The sequence below is a fragment of the Arachis hypogaea genome, chromosome 18 (assembly GCF_003086295.3).
Source record: "Arachis hypogaea cultivar Tifrunner chromosome 18, arahy.Tifrunner.gnm2.J5K5, whole genome shotgun sequence".
Classification (NCBI taxonomy): domain Eukaryota; kingdom Viridiplantae; phylum Streptophyta; class Magnoliopsida; order Fabales; family Fabaceae; genus Arachis; species Arachis hypogaea.
In genome coordinates this window covers 127,977,135-127,995,101 of record NC_092053.1, presented here as the reverse complement: position 1 = coordinate 127,995,101, position 17,967 = coordinate 127,977,135, and the positions used below count along the sequence as shown (strand labels likewise).

At 31.5% G+C, this 17,967-nt stretch overlaps 2 protein-coding genes across 3 annotated transcripts; both read right to left on the bottom strand.

The window, feature by feature from the left end:
* Positions 1-7,404: 7,404 nt before the first annotated feature.
* LOC112768988 (uncharacterized) lies at positions 7,405-9,994 on the bottom strand. The gene is made up of 3 exons (XM_025813369.3): positions 9,731-9,994; positions 8,383-8,726; positions 7,405-8,125 (listed from the first exon to the last, which is right to left on the bottom strand). The coding sequence occupies exons 1-3, from the start codon at positions 9,893-9,895 to the stop codon at positions 7,687-7,689; spliced, it is 948 nt and encodes a 315-aa protein (XP_025669154.1). The 5' UTR covers positions 9,896-9,994; the 3' UTR covers positions 7,405-7,686.
* An 800-nt stretch (positions 9,995-10,794) lies between these two features.
* LOC112770816 (DEAD-box ATP-dependent RNA helicase 10) lies at positions 10,795-17,844 on the bottom strand. 2 transcript variants are annotated; one of them, XM_025815227.3, is made up of 14 exons: positions 17,322-17,844; positions 16,704-17,072; positions 16,243-16,372; positions 16,063-16,132; positions 15,846-15,908; positions 14,937-15,011; positions 14,270-14,389; positions 13,608-13,649; positions 13,458-13,532; positions 12,236-12,382; positions 11,886-12,023; positions 11,635-11,746; positions 11,462-11,550; positions 10,795-11,178 (listed from the first exon to the last, which is right to left on the bottom strand). In XM_025815227.3, the coding sequence occupies exons 2-14, from the start codon at positions 16,840-16,842 to the stop codon at positions 11,056-11,058; spliced, it is 1,323 nt and encodes a 440-aa protein (XP_025671012.1). In that variant the 5' UTR covers positions 16,843-17,072; positions 17,322-17,844; the 3' UTR covers positions 10,795-11,055. The 2 variants fall into 2 exon arrangements, with proteins under 2 accessions (XP_025671012.1, XP_072080556.1); XM_072224455.1 differs by having other exon boundaries at positions 16,704-17,116; positions 17,322-17,843.
* Positions 17,845-17,967: the final 123 nt, after the last annotated feature.

Genomic DNA, 17,967 nt, shown 5'->3' with positions numbered 1-17,967 from the left:
GTATTTTTCTTTTTTTTTTAAATAGTGATGTTTTAATATTTCTTTTTCTTTTTTTTAAATACATTTTTTTTAATAATTACATTACTAATCTGAAATATAAAATGAGAAAGAAAATATATTTAAAAATCAGAAAAAAAATTTTATATTAAAAATATAAAAACAATATATTCAAAAAGAATAGTCGTAATATATAAATTGAGTCAATAATTTAAATTTCTCTAAAACTAATTTAATCAAATACCAATATTAGAAATAAATTATTTAAATAATATTTAATCTATTCTAGTCCTTAGACACGTATAGATTATAGTCATTCTCGTAATGGCAACAAACTGAAACAACGTTATAAGATGTATAATGTCCTAATATTTTAACATACTATAAATCATATTATAAATTTATATATCATATTATAATTTTAAGTCAACTCCTTAAATATATTATAACATAAACTATCTAAAAAGATACACTAAATTAACGAATATCATATGGGTCACAACATACACTCTAAATTGTCACGATATTTCAAATAAAAAGAGCGTTAATACAAGAAAATCAATGAATATATATAATTAAAATAAAGAGCAACAAAGAGACACACAAAAAAATAAAATAAAATAAAGAGAATCAATAAAAACATTAACATATAAACCACATACACAAACAATGTATATATTAATTGTGAATCACAAAAAAAGACAATATACATACACACATATATATTTGTGTGTGTGTGAATTGAAGTACACATGACAAAATAGAATATTACAAAATAAAATTATAGTAAGATTATTTAAAAACAACATAAAAATCACACATTTTTTTGTTAATCATAAGCTAAAATAAAAAAAAGTGTGCGTCTAATAATAAGCAATTAAAATAAATAAAAATTTTAAAAAATATAAAAAAATAAAATGTATAAATAAAGATAAAAGAAACAAAAATTCAATAAATTACAAAAATTGTACCTAAACACGAGAGAGAGAGAGGGGAGGGGAGGGAAGGAGGAGAGGAGGGAGAGAGAGAAAAGAAAGCGAATAAGTAAAAAACATTTGATCTTATATAAATAGAGGGTATTGAGAAAAATAAACTAATTAAATTAATTCATATATTTCGTTATCATATTTATTATTTATTAAATAGTTCGATATTTACTCCAATCAAATCAAATAATTAATATAATTAATTAAATTAATTAATTGATATATTTAATTAATTATAATTGATTTGCTTTAATGAATTAAATGAAACAAATCAGGAAACACCTTAAGAGCATGTCGCATCAGTTCTGTTATCAAATGCAAAAATCTGATTTTTATATAATAGAATAAATAGATAATAAAGATATTTTCTTAAATTAGTATAATTGTGCATTATTCATTAAATATTACAATTTAATTGTAATATTGTAATATAATTATAATAAAGATATTTTTTAAAATAAATTTATTTAGAAAAATATAAATTGGTTATTAATAACCAGTGCCATTATCATATAATTGAAATTAATTTTTGTTAATGTTTCTGTTTAGTCTATTTGATATATTTCATGAACATAAATTGGTGAATTAATTTGAATTCTGAATTTTGCAGGAGCATACATAAAGTATAATAGATCAAGTAGCTAAATCAAGAATATAGTAGTCAAATAAACATTTTACCTAACATACTAATTACTTTGTATTTTAATGTGTTTGAATTAAGAAACAACAGGTTGACAGCAATATTTTCTGATTGAAATTGTCTATGATTCCTTTAAAAGAAGAGGTTAGTTTAGTAATTTTATCTCTTTGATGGGTTCCAAACTTGGTAGTTTTGATGGAATTATTGATATTCTTAATGCTTCGTTGCAAAGGCTTAGGATTTAGAATTTTCTGAATAGAAATGTAATTTAGAATTGCATATCAATTCTCATATCAATTCTGTATAATTTATCATACCAGACTGTTCTTTTATTTGTATTTACTTGATAGAGAAATACAAATTTTTGTTAAAAAAATTTCAGTATATATCTTATTCTATCATAGTTGTACCAATAAGATGTGGGCTGGAAGGATGATTTTCTTTTCTTTTATCTAAAACAGTATGTTGAACTTTTTCATTATAATGCTTTGTTTCCTGGATTACAGCATTAGCTTGCTCCTTTTTCTTCTTCTTTTTAGATACTCAGCTAGAAATTTCGTATATTAATATTTTGTTGAGCCTCTTAATTCTTATAAATGCAATTTCATTGAAATTTGGTTTTCATAATGATTAATTGTTGGCTTCACACTAACTTTAGTAATGGCTTAGATGGTAAAAAGGTGTTATTTGTCCTTGGATACGGCGAATTTGATAACTTTCTTTTAAAATCTTGCGACATTGATGTTAACAAACTCACGACATTGATGTTAGGCAAATACTCTTTGAAAAATTGAAACTCTTTAACAATGAACACGATTCTTGGCAAAAATAAAGCTGATTTTTTATACATGTTCTTAAACTGGGTGAAATTCTAAATGCTGATATGAAGACAAATGGCAAGCTAATACTAACAATGTTAAGGTAAACTTAGATAAATTGAATGTGATCTATTTTTTTTTTTTTGCAGTGGTAGTAGATAACTAGAAGCTAAAATCATATTTACGAAATTCACTGAATGTTGTTGTTGTTAGTGAATATGGTTGTGAATGAACTAGACAAGACCTTGCACCACCAAAGAAGAAGTCACTTTCTAAAGATGAGAAGAGGTATATATCTTTAGTTCTCTTTGTTTTATTTGAATTTTTTGTGATGATTGCATTCTAAATATTATTTTGTTATAAAAAAATAAAGAAAAAAAAATTATGCCTGAAAGTTTAATGAAAGCGGTGGTAAAGACTGGTGCCAAGTGCCAGTTCATGGGAAACATAAGGTGTTATTATTATTATTATTATTATTATTATTATTATTATTATTGAATACTCTTTAACCTTTGATATCCTTACATTATTCTTTTTATTTATTTAGTTAGTTTTTTATTTTTGTTCTGTTATTAAATTTTTAATAAGGGAGGAAATAAATTATAGAATTAAAAGGGTAGCTATTCTTCATAAGATCAAAGTTGTCCATGTAATTCAAATCACAAGTTAGTATTTTTTTTTGTCCTTGCAAATTCATTTTATTCTCCTTTTCAACTTTTCTTCAAAAAAATTAATTTAAGTATTTCTTTTTTGCTTAATAACGTATAAACCACTGAAATAGTATCTCTCATATTACTCTTTAACACTCTTCTTTATTAGTGAGGTAACTAGATAATGAAATTTCTTATGAAAAAAATGCATAAATGCATTATAAATTTGTAATAATTACTATCGTTATGGTAATGTTTGTGCAATTGAGATTGGTCCAAAAATAATTGGTTCATATTTGTATTGTGTCAATCATGATATAACTAATAATTACTTATATCATCAATGAATTTATATAATTAAATCTATATTATTATATCAGTCCTATTTATTGATCTCTGTGTTATGGTGATTGGAGAGAGTTATGATGAAGGCTCTACCTTTTTGTGAGAATGAATTTTTAAGAGCGAAATGATATCATGGTTATGTTGGAGAATGGTAGTTATTGAGAATGATCAATGTGTTAATTTTGTTGTTAACTATGTTTGTTTGGGACTGATATAATTAGAATTCTCACACAGGCCTTGGTAAGTAGATATTAAAAAAATTTCAACAAAATTAATATATCCTTCCAGAATCACTAACATTATGTATATGTTAATTGATGTTTGGACATGTCTAATTAAATAATCTGTTCACTAGAATTATGCTGTTGGCAAGGATATAAAAAATCTTTTTGGTTTTTACAAATCACTTCTCCCATTTTTTAAAAGGTGCAAACAACTTAATTCCAATAGAGTTTACACTAAATATAGACAACAAAATCTTATGTTATAAGAGATTTTTTATGTATATTATGATGTCTATGTGATCTGATGGTATACCAGTAAGTACAACTAGATTTTGTTTTGGCAGGTAAAGTTCTTTTACTACAAAAGAGTGTTAATTTTAAAATATAAAATGCATAGAACTCTCTGTAACTCCGTAGTATCAATGAAAAAATACTGAATGAGCATTTTTAAAAATTCATGTTCCATCTATTAAAATACTGAATGAGTATTTTTAACAATCCATGTCCCATCAATATACACTGTATAATAAATTTTTATATATAAAGATCTTTTTAAATTAAAAATAATAATTATTAATATCAATAAATAAATATCAATAAATATTATAATGGAATAGTGTTTGATCCGGGTGTAGTCCAGGTTTTACACTAGTATATTTTAACATTATAATTTTTGGTATTTTTTAAAATTATGAGAGGTACACAAATCGGATCCTCCGATTTGTGTTTAAAAAATTAAAAAAAAGTTAGAGTACACAAATCGGAGAGTTCGAGTATAGAAATCGAACGGTCTGATTTCTGTATTTCGTAAAGATCAGACGGTCTAATTTGTATTTCTTAAATTAAATCATCCCACATTTTAGAAAAATATCACAGCAGATCACAATTCAAAAAAATACCATTATTAATCTAATATTAAAAATAAAAATGTGTAAAATGGAGAGAAAAAAAAATAGAGAGAATGGAGAGAGAAACAAAACATATTTTAAATATTAAACTTAAATTTAGTCAAATATTTTTATTATATTTATTTGTATTTGTATTTATATTAAAATTATTAATTAAAAATAGTTACATTATTATAAAGGTAATTTACTTATTTAATTTAGTTGAAGATAGATACTAATAGATTGGTCTAAATGGAATATTCCTATAATTTTATCCTCCCAATATTTATATAAATCCTACAGAAAAGGACAAATAGGTTCTTGACCTTTTGTCCCGCGGACATTTTCATTTTTGATCATTAAAAAATACTTTTAAGTCCCTGACCTTCACAAAACTTGGACGGATTAGTCCCTGACGGAGGCATTTGGATGGAGGGACTGATCCGTCCAAGTTTCGTGAAGATCAGAAACTTAAAAGTATTTTTCAATGGTCATTGACAAAAATTTCTGCAGAACAAAAAGTTAGGGACCTATTTGTCCTTTTCTGTAAATCCTAAGTCGCCTACAAATTTTAAATAAAAACATAAAACCTAGTTTGGAGTTTGGACCAACGATTTATTCCTGTCGTGTACAATATGAGAAACCCAACTTGTAACCGCGGTTTATGGCCAATTTGACATGCAAGTATGCAACTATATATTATATGCCTGTGATACACCTACTATTTATGTGCATGGGAATCCTGTTATGACCTGATCATTTTTTCTATTTGTTCCTAATTAATATTTTTTGTTTTGATGGTTGCTAAGACTCTCGATTCAAATGGGGGAGAAAATGTTAGCACTCCAAGCAATTTGATATCACCTACAAAAAATTTTACAATGCAAAATCTCTTTACACGAAAAAAAAATTCTTGAAAGATGTCACCTTCACTGATTACGGTTTGCCATTTTTTTTCCTCTTACTCTTGTTCTTATGAAAATCTCATTTGTCTTCTTGGTCTTAACCCATGGAATCGTTTTCGTGACAAACCTAAGCTCAGAGTAATAAGTTCCATCAACTCCAATGCTAGTTTCACCATGTCCTTAGCATATTCTTGGCATACATTTCTGGACAACAAAAAGGGTATGTATGTGAAACTAATTAATGTTGTGTGCTAAGGCTTTATCTCTCACTAATCATGAAAAGTTGTTTCTCTTAATCTCTTTATTAATTGGGATTATAATAAGAGATAAAGTGAGTTATTTTTTTATAGTGACTGAAAGATCCCCCACTATTTGCATGTACGGACAATTTTCTTCACAAGCATTTTAAGGGTAAAAGTGTCTTTTTCTCTTAATCATAGGAATCCCTTCTGCTTTACTGAGTTCTTGGATGAAAGCTGGATCCACCTTTCCCATTCTAATTAATTATGACATACTTTAAATAAAGATAATATTTTTATATTATATCATAATTAAATTTTATAATTTATCATCTAATAATAAAATAAAAATATTTTTACGTAAAAATAATTATAAAATCTTTATGGTATTCACATTTTGCTTTTTTCGTAACTAAATCATGGGAGATTAACGGGTTTAAGCTCCTTTAAGAGTGAATCATGGTAAATGCCCATGTATCAAAAGTACATGTACAGTTCTGCAAAGTATAAATACTTTATTGAGTTGTCATATTTGTGTGTCGGACACATTTTAAATACGAGACATTTGTTCGATACGCGTATTTGCTGTGTCCAACTGTGTCTTAATAAGAAATAAAAAACTTTTTCGAATATACTTGGACACACTTAAATACCATCACGTGTCAGCGTATCCAACGTTATTCTTAACATGTATTGTTGAAAATGAATTTAGAAATAGTATATATTATTATTTATTACAACAAAAATATTTTAAATACTTTATATAATTAAAAAAAGATATTACAAATAATTAACAAATTAATTTATATTCTAATATCAATAAAATATTAAAATATCATTACAATTTATCTAAAAAATACTTTATATTTTATATATATACATGTCACCGTGTCTTATAAAATTTTAAAATTAATATATTTATGAATCTCATATCGTGTCGTGTCTCGGATCCGTGTCAGTAGCTATGGATCATAGCATTTACTTCTGGCCATAAATGGTTGTCTTTGTTTAAGCATAAAACCAAAATAAACCCACGATTTATTACTTTTTTTTTGAAAGCATAAATCATGGTACTTTCACAGGTTTTATATATATATTTTTTTCGTAAAACTAGTAGCAGTGCCACCATTTCTATAAAAAGTTGGAGGATAAAATTGTAATGCATTTTCATTTAGGACAATTTGATAGTATTCAACTTTAACGGGTTTAATTAAGTAAATTACTCTTATTATAATATACACATATACATTATTTCATACTTTTTAAAAATTTTATTAAATATTAAAAATAGACATTACCTTCTATTTTGATAAACAATACAAAAAAAAAATCACGCGTGAAGTGACATTACAAAAACTAAGAGTGACAATATTATTTCTCTAAATATTAAATACAACTTTTATGGATTTTCTCTTAAATCAAACACATGAAAAGAAAATGTAAATTATTCTCAATATGGAAGAACATGTTGATAGTTGTGTGAAATACACTTAATAAAAATTTGTGACGGTTTTTTTTAGTAAAAATCATTTTGTCTATTTTAAAACCTGAATTTGAGACTATCAAAAACGTGTTTATCACTCAATAAATTCATTTTTGGTTACATAGTATTATAAAAATAATATGAATGGTAAGTTTTTTACTTTTTCTTTTTCCACCAATTTTTTTTATATGCAGCAAAGGATAACTTAAACAATAGGAAAAACACACACAAAAAAAAAACACAAAGCCACTAAGTATTTATAAACATTGACAATAACATCTCAACATCATTTGATTCATTTCCATTGAACATCATAGACTAGAAACAATATAGGACCATAGGAAATGAGTGGTTTAACTGGAACCATTTTTCAAAAGGGTAAAAGTTCTATGTACATTCACCAATCACTTTTCCTTTGAAGAATCGATGTATATGAATACAAAGTGTATCTGACACAAAATGTGAAACAAAAGGAGTGTGAAGAGAATACAAATTCTCAAATGATTCCAATTTCAACCACCCAATGCTCTCCTGAGCCCTGCCCTTTGCTCTTGTGACAACTTTGTGGGGAACTTAACCTCAAACTTGATCCTCAAGTCACCCCTATGTCCTGGCTCCTTTGTTATAGGCATCCCTTCTTTTGGGACAGTCAACTCGTAACCCGGGCTAATGATATGAGTCACCGGTATGCACAATTCGCGCCGGTCGAGTGTTGTAATGTTCACTGAAGTGCCGCCGATGGCCTCGGCCAGCGACACATTTTTTGTGATAATAAGGTCATTGCCATCTCTCTTGAATAAATTATGTGGCTTCTCATCAATCATAAAAACAAGGTCTGCTGGAAGCTGGTTTGGATGCTGGTTACCTTTGTCTGGGAATGTGATCTTTGTTCCTTTTTTCCAACCTGGCTTTATGTCAATTGTTAATATCTCAGTTTCTGGGTTTGGCCTCCTACAAAAGCAATTTTGATTTGTGAGATTGCAATAATAAGACCACAATAGAAGTTTATACTCCTTTAAGGGTTTATATTTGACCAATGAGTTGCTGCATGTACAAGACGGGATTTAAACTCTCGACACTTGCTTAAGTGGACAAGTGAACTGACTATTCGACCAATTCAGATTGGTTTGAATTAACTCGTTATTTTGAAGAGTAAATAGCAAATCAATTTTCTTGAAGAAATAGAGATTAAGATACTACATACTCACCCATTAGCATCCATAACAATCCTTGAGATCTTCATTTTTCTTGTGGAACCAGTGTACAACTCTTCCAAACTACATGCCAACTTGCTCTCAACAGGAGGCGGCTTCTTCAGCGGCGCATGGAATCCGCTGAATGATCCGCCTCCGTTGGTTTGGAACCTGGACCTTCCATGAGGTCCAGATGATCCAAATCCAAAAGGGTTGTCTCCAAAGAACTCTGCAAAGATATCCTCTGCATTTCTTGGGTTGAATCCATTTGTTGGTTCATTCCCAGGTGGTGGCATATGTTTCAAACCTTCCTCTCCTTGCTGATCATAAATCACCCTCTTTTGAGGATCACTCAATACCTAAATTCACAAAAATAAATAATTAAATGAACAATGTAATTTGAATAGTTAAAAATTGTCTAAACTTTTTCCCCCCAAAGCAATTATAGTATTGGTTTCACTCATTTTATTTTTTGCCTTATTTTTTCTTCTTGTTCTTTTAGTCGCTACAATTTTGCTTAAAGTTTTTAACTTCTAATATGTTACAGACTATTTGCATGAGTTATTAACGAAAAAAGTTTAATGCAAACAACTTCAATCATTGTACAAATAATATTTTTGGAAGAGCAAAAAAAAATATCAAAATTCTTCCACATCCAATCGCTATTCAATCTCAAAACTTTCCATTTTAATAAACTTATAATTTCTAAAAACATAAAAAAAATTATAATTTTAAATATCTAATAAACATAATCGTCAACCAAGTTTTTTAAAACAAAGTAATGAAACCAACATTGTCCAAAACATATAATTAAATATTGTCGAAGTCTCTAATCAATCAAACATAGTCCAAATTATAACTTAAAAAAAAGAATGACAGGCTCGCCGGGCAAGCCCCACCAAAACTCATGGATTAGTCGGTGCGGGTTAGACAAGATTTTTTATTATGGTGGTCTCAAATTTCTAACTCGACTCGCCTTTTTTTAGCGAGTTATGCGAGTTGATCTGGTAGATTTCGGCCCATTTGCCACCCGTATAGATGAATTTGTCTAACACAACCAACATGGTATTGGTCATAAAGCAAGATATTGATAGATAATTTTCATGGAACAATGAATGCGATGAAGTTACAAAAGCATAAACCGAAGATTTCTTTTCCATCTTTAAAGTTTTCATCATAAACATCAGCTCAGAATCCACATACCACAAAACCCTCAAATATTTATACTATAAATCACAAAATCACCAATTTTCCTAATCACATAAAAAATCCTAAATCTTAACCTTATAAGAAATCACCAACCAAATCATTTCAGCTATTGTTGCAAATTTCATTTACAAAGCAATAGAATTTTGTTTGTTACCTCATAGGCCTCAGAGATTTGCTTGAAATTGGCTTCAGCTTCTTTCTTATTGTTAGGGTTCTTGTCAGGATGCCATTTCATTGCCAATTTCCTGTATGCTTTCTTTAAATCATCTTCCGTTGCATTTCTTTCTACCTTCAATATACTATAGTAATCTACACCCATCTTTTCTTACACTTTAATTTCCCAAGAAAAAATGGGAAAAGAAAAAAAAAAAAGAAAAAATCGGAATCTTCTAAATTCACACAGTCACTACAATAATGGTTTCAAAATCAACCAAAGTTGATGATGATTATTACTATAATAGAGATATATCTTTGTTTTTCTTGTTACATGTAAAATTCAAGGGAAAAAAATGTGAGGAAAGAATTTTGAATTTAGCGTCACGTTTTGAACTGCATGAATTATTGTTGTTGTTGTTAGACTCTGTTGAATTGGACGTAAGAAGAAGAAACTCGGTTGAAATCAAAGGGAAAATTTTGGATCATAGAAAATAATAATCAGAGTTAGTTACGGGAAAAATGCATATTTAGGTGCTGCTTATTGGATTTGCTTTTGCGTGTTGCATGGAATATGCATTCTGTTTCTCTGTTTTAATTTGTGACAGCCTAAATAAATGTAATAATATTAATAAACATTGGACAATGTTATCATGATGCATTAACCATTTATTATTTTGATGTATCATGCATTTGTTAAGAACTATTTAACAAAAACAACTATTTTTAGAATACTTCTTAACTGATTTCTAAATAGCTTAATCTAAGAATATACACATCTTTTAAAAATTAAAATCTTGTGGATGTAGAAATAGAATATTAGTGTTGTTATAGCTAATAGAAGATTTGCGAAGGCAATGAACATTTGGACAGTTGATAACAAATAAACACAACTACTTAAAAAGATTTAATTTTATTTCTGTCATTTATCACAAGATTTTTAATGTGTGAATTAATGTGGGTAAATTATGTTTCTTTAATCTGTTATTTATCACAAGTTTTTTCTGTCATTTAATCTGTGATGCAGAATCACCCTTGGTCAGATATTTGTTTTAGACAGCCCACTGATTGCAATCATAGCCTTAGATGCAAAATTAGCAAAATATAGAAGGTTCATGTTGTACAAGGTAATTAATTTTTCAAGGCTTCTTTTCAGCCATATTACGAAGTCCCATCAACCATAAAGATGCAATAATGAAGACAAAAGCCAGAGCTTCCATCAGGAACTCCAAAGCATCAATAGACTAATTAATGTTAAATAAAATACCAAAATTGCCATATACATATATGATGATTACTTGAAAACGAAACTGCAGTGGTAAGGTCTCATCTTCTAAACTTTTTGGATGATTTCTTATCCTTGAGACCTAAGTATTTGTCGATATCTTCTTCGCCATAATCTGATTCACCTCTCCGTTTCTTCTTCCCCATGGCTTCCTCCTTCATTTTCTACATAAAGTTTTGAGGAAAAAATGCATTAAATCAAGCATATAAACATACATTAACTGATTTCAATACCATCATCATAGAATTCAGAAACTATATCTAAAGCTCATGTACCTTTACATACACATTATACATGCAGATTTCTATCAATGGTATTCAAGGTAACCAAACTCAGTTTACCCAAACCCTTAGAACTTAGGTAAACTCAAATTTGTTTCCCTCAGAAAATGAGGCTGGGAGAATATCCCAAAATAAACACTAAACAAAGTTTTGCATGCAAAATTACCATTACTGATAATCGTTTGGCCTCGCTAACCCGCTCTTCCAAAAGTAGAACTTCCTCTTCTTGTGCAGGATATTCTGGTAGCTTCTTGCCTGAAATATTAGTTGCATTGACGACTTTAGACAATGTTCCCAGCCTTAATAAATACATGTTAAAGAATATACTACTACTCTCACCTATAAGTTTCTCTATTTGAATGTACCACTCCAGCTCATATTGGTTCACAAGGGAAATTGCAACCCCAGAACGCCCTGCACGAGCAGTCCTTCCTACACGATGTATATAATCCTGCAGGCCACAAGATAAGGAATCCAGCAATTTAGGTTTAGGTCTAGAGCAGAAATTTAGATGATTCGTCAACCTAGAATTTGTAGAACAAATAACATGAAGCTAATTCAAAAGTTAGATTAATTATAGCACATCTTACTTTGGAGTTTGTGGGGATGTCATAGTTAATCACAACATCTACTGTTGGAATATCCAATCCTCTACTAGCTACATCAGTACAAATGAGAATATTGCGAGCCCCAGACTTGAATAAATTCAAGGCTCCAAGCCTTTTTGACTGTCAAGATTATTGTAAAAAAGAATTACAGACAACTGGCAAACCACAAATAACAAATATGTATGTGTCCATGCACTATAGAGAGAGAGAGAGAGAAAGATTCTTCTTCCACCCCACATCCCCTCTCCCATAAGGTGGAAGAAAGAATATTTTGCAAGAAATTACTAATTAACTATTAACTATTATAATACAAGAATGTTCAATACAATTACCTGGGTCATATGACCATTAATTGGGATGGCTTTTAGACCAAGATTACTAAGAATCAAAGCAAGAAGACGAGTTGAATCACATGTACGAGTGAACACCATTGATGTACTTCCAGCCATTTCAGTGAGAATGTATACAAGGTAGCAATCCTATAAGAAAACACAATAAATTAACTAGGACAGAGATTGCAGGCATAGAAGATATAGGCTGATTCATGAAACCTAAAATGCATAAAAATCAGTCAAATGCAAAAGGCACCAAAAAATGTATGATTCAGTAAACAAGGGCATTAGAAAACAATAGAATATATATCTATTGTGCAAAATAAACAAAGTACTTCACAATGATAATTAGACACAAATCCTCAATAAAGTATAATAATAAGTTCCTAAACTAAAACTAGTGGAATGCCAAAAATTCAACCAAAAAAAGGTGAAGAGAAGCAACAGGGTGGTCAAGTGGTGCCCCTCTGGCATTTCAACTTCTGTTGTGCAGGTCAAGCAGTGGTCTTCTATCTTCTATGCAAAATCTAATATCTTTTAGGGTAGCAGGGGTATGTATCTAATATTTTATTGGGCTAAGTCAGATAATTTAGTGTATTTTTGGCTGACACTAGGGGACAGTTCCTCTCATCTAATATATAGATAAACGAAACAGAAAGCAGCCTCAGAGCAAGGCACATGCCTTAGCACCTTGCCTTCTCAGCATCTAAAAAGAGCCAAAACTAGGGCCGTCAATATGGGCTAAACCCATGGGGTCAGCCTGTTTCCCCGCTTAAACGAGCAGGCTTTTACCTTTAAAATAAGATCCGTTTAAATTTCAGGCGGGAAAAAAAATAACGGGTTAAGCGAGAAGCCCGATTAACATTTTTTGTATTTTTCAAAAAAATCCAGTACTTTTTTCAATATTTTTCCTGAACCATTTGTCCCGTCGCCTCTAGCACCTAAGCATGCCTTTTGACAAGAGTTATATTGATCTCAGTCCAAAAAGTCAATTTGATAGAAGAGTTCAATGAAGAGTTTTCCCACATAACTCCATGCAGTCAATCTAACATGCTGCAAGAAGTAGATGTTTTTCTAAGGTAAATGTCATGATTATTCAAACATATAAGATCTAGTCCATTGTGCCAAAAATACATGACACGAATGACGTTCTATTTCGCTTACCGAAATCCCCTTCAAAAATCAAGCATTTTATGAAGAATCAATGATGGATAACACAAACCTTGTGTTTGGCAGGTAAGAAACGATATTGCTGCTTCAGTGTGTCAACAGTAGAATACTTAGAGGCTGCTTCAATCTAAATTAAACAAAAACAAATTGATTAAATTTGGAACAACTAAAATCTAAACATATTTGCAAATATACAGGGTACCTTCACAGGATTCCTTAAACAAACTCTTTGGAGCTTTTGGACCTGCAGCATTGAGGGTGCAACTTGCTGTATTAGCATTGTAATATATATATATATATATATATATATATATATATATATATATATATATGTTGTATATAAGCAGCTTCTAGAAACCTTTTTCTAACTATAGGAAAATATAGACTTGGCCTAAAATTAAAATTATAGGATTAAAATTTATTCATACAGAGAGGAAAACCAGAACCCTTTTAAGACCTAAATTCAAAATGCCATAAATCTTAGATGAACAACATAGTCTTAAATTCAAAATGCCATAAATCTGAAACGGACAACATATATCTGATCTATTCCAATCAATAAAAATAATTTTTCCTACTCCTTCTATCACATATTTCCACACAAACTAGTTGCAAGCCAACATAAATATGGTCATAGTAAGTTTATTGAGCCCTTGATCTCCTCATATTTTTTACATACTTTAATACTTATTAATTATATAATTCCACTAGAATTGATATTTATTTTTACATTGTTCACTTATGGTCTCAGCCCCACCCCCTCCCCCTCTTCAACTGTTATGGATTTGTCCCTGTGCATATAATGATATTGTACACACGATGATAAAGTAAAGTGGACAGTTGTCCATAAATATTCATATATACCTTCTTAGTCATTGTAGCAGAAAACAGAAATGTTCTCCGCTCACGAGGAATCAATTGTATAATCTCATTAAGTGATTCCTCAAAGTCCTCATTCAACAGCCTGTCCGCCTCATCTAGGACCTGAATGTGTAGAATATAGCAAGTTCAAATATATGTACGATAAAGAAATGAGAGATGAAAAAATGCCATGGTAGACAACAGGAAAGTTTTATTAAATATTTCTTTTTGTAAACTTTAAAGTCCAAAAATAGGCCAAAGAATCCATAAAATGTTCTCTCGTCACTTTGAATCAGGATCTGACATTCTTTAAGATATAACTTTGCAACAATATATAAAGCACCTAACCCAATGCAGAAACATAAATCTCAAAAGAAAATCAACTTGCAGAAATTGCATTGAGTCAGTTACATGAATTATATTATGTATTTCACAACTCAACAATGAGTAAATAAAGATTTTAATGAAATAAGAGGTGAACTCTTGAGCTCATATATGCGAGGAGCAAACTGGGTGGGCAGAGTAAAAGTGGTGAAAAATATTCAGAACTCATTACATACAATCAATACATAGTTCACACAGCATGTGTATCAAATGATTGGATTAAATAAAAAGAAAAGAAAACTTGAGCATAGAATAATGTAACATCAGCATTATGTACAAATCATACCAAATATTTTAATCTATTAAGAGAAAATCCCTTGGTGTTTTTGAGGTGATCTAAAACGCGTCCTGGTGTTCCGACCTGCAAAGGTATGAATTTAACATAAAGGAGGAAAAGAAACACAGGATCAACAAAAAATAAGAAGGCTAAAAATAACTCAACAACCAAAGAAACACTAAATCATAAGCACAAACTCAGTCTTGCAAATTCAGAGTGTGCCTAGTTCATTTTAACGCACATATATAGCATTAGTGTATCAGCAAGGACAACCACTTTGACAGGACTAGGCTGGCTCTTCCATGTAGTGAATAAAAAATGACATCATAGACATCAAACACTGGCTTTTTAAACCAAACAAGACAATAAATGGAAAACTTAACAAAATGCTAAAAGAACAGTTGAACAATCTGAGACACTATGACAAGACAATTTATTAAAAAGCTTCAAGGAATCAAGGTAAATGAAAATACTTTTAAATTTCCAAACATGCATGGCATGGGACTTGATCTGAAGCTTAACAATAGCTAGAGAGACCAACAGAATGAATTCAATGCAATCAAAGATCACTAATTATTTCAATGCTAATTACTCTTGACATTAATGGATAGTTCACCAAGACATCAACTTAAAAACATTATACAAATCTGCCTAGGTTCATCTGTATCCATTATATAGTAATCTAAAAAGAATAATGCTACACATTCAAGTGTTTTTGTTAACCAAGTCCAACCAAGTTGGTCTAACATCAACAAAAATTAGTTATGCGTAGCATTACTCCAAGTCTTATTGTTTAACTTGGTTAAACTTGGTTCATAAAAGGACTTGGATGTGTAGCATTACTCATTTAAAAAATATGATCCGTAAATAACCCATTAACAAATGCTATCTTAATGCATTGCTTTGCTAAGCACTTACAATAATATGAGGCTGCTTTGCTATCTTGATGGATTGCTGTACCATGTCGATCCCTCCAACAAGCTGGCAAAAAAAGAAAGGATCACAACAGAAGAGCTTATTCGATGTAAAGCATGTAATAAATAGAACACTAAAGCAGCTCCACGAAACAATAAACTAAGTGCAATGCTGGAAAGAGTATCAAGAAGCCATAAAACAAATGAATGTTAAAACTCACCACAGCACACTTGACACCGATCCCAGACCCTAAAGCTTCAAACTGCTCAGCAATTTGAATAGCAAGTTCTCTATATCAAAGACAGGTGTGAGAAAAACAAAAAACTGAACTAGTTATACATCAACTAGAACAATTAATTCAACAAAATACATGAAAGTTATATCAAAGTATGAAGCAAACCTTGTGGGAGACAACACACATGCGAAGAAATCATTGGGGCGTGGCGCTTCTAAGAGGGCATGCAATATGGGAAGTGCAAAAGCTCCAGTTTTTCCAGAACCCGTTTGGGCGAGTCCAATCACATCTTTTCCTGTAACAATACCACGCCCAAACAAGTGCAAGCAATTACTAACTAATAAATTATTAGAGGTGACAACTCACATGCAGATAAATTCATGAGGTTGATTGATAATAATTTAGTCAAACATATCAACAAATCATCTAACAGTTCTTTAACTATCACTCCACGTAATGACGAATGTATGTGAGTTTCCACCATTATTTAAACCATCATAAACAATGTGCCACCCACTCTTAACAGATATTGAACTAATAATAATAATAATAATACATTCATAATTTACACAAAAACTGTGCTCGAAATCAGTAATAATAATAATAATTAGTGAAAAAGCAGAAACCTTGTAGTGCAAGAGGAATCGCTTCTGATTGTATCTTCAATGGATTTTTCCAACCTAATTTATCACAAGTTTCCACCAATTCCTCAGATAATCCCAAATCCTTAAATGTTTGTGTGACTTCGTTATTATCTTCCGCCATTCTCAATCAAACTTCAATGGTGCGGAGCGGGCAGAGACCTGGACAGACCGTTGGGTGCAGTGATGGCGGACAAGCAGAATACGAGGCAGAGGGAGCACGCGAGGGATGACGAGCGGAGGAGACGCGAGCGTGAGGTGGATCCGGTGAGAGGCGTGGCGACGGAGGTGAGCGTGCGGTGGCGGTGAACCGAGGTGAGAGTGAGAGAGCTGGGGGACGGGGCGGCGCTGTGCCTGTGTGTGGTGACTCACAGAATCAGAGAATCACAGAATTTGAACTAAGCAAAACAAGCAAATTTGAACCCAGCAACTCAGAAGTACAGAATCAGAGTTATTAAGAATAAAATAACAAAACCCTAAACAAATCCAGCAACTCAGAATCACAGAAATTATAATTAACAAAATCAAACCCTAACTATTTCATAATTATAAACCCAATATGTCTAATTAGCTTCAGATACATAGAAGGAGAGAAAATCAAACCTGAAGTCAAGTGGATGGGAAGGAGGAAGAGCACTGGAAGAGGGCCAACCGGTGGCTGCTGTGTTGTGGGTGGGAGATTGCGAAGTGCTGTGTTGTGGGTGCCTGGGTGGCCAGAAACACTGCTACGCCTGGGTCAGTGGGTGCTCTGCCGGGTCAGTGGGTGCTCTGCTAGACTGCTACGCCTGGGTGCGAGGGTGGTGCTGGGGCTGGGTCTTCGTGGTGCTCTGTCCGCGAAGAGGTTCGGCGGCGTTGGGAGGAAGGGTCTCTGGCGGCGCTGGGAGGTGCTGCAACGTGAGTTCGCCGCCGGCCTCGAGACTCAAGAATGGGGTTTCACTTTCGAGGGGGGAACGGTGCAGACTGTGAGGGCCTGAGGGGAGAGCGCGACTGTGAGAGGAGATCGCCAGGTTTCACTTCCGATTGGGGTAAGGGGGAACGGTCCCGCTGAATGGGGTTAGGTCACGCTGGGAGACTGGGAGTGGGAGGCGTGGGGTTAGCTCACGCAGCTGAATGGGGAATTGGGTTGGGAGGGGGGAGGTTATTTTAGGGTTTTTAACCTCACCGGTTCGGTTCGGTTCGGTTGAGGTTTTCATGGCCAGAACCGAAAACCGAACCAAACCGCAAAAAAACTGCAAAACATGTTTTTTTT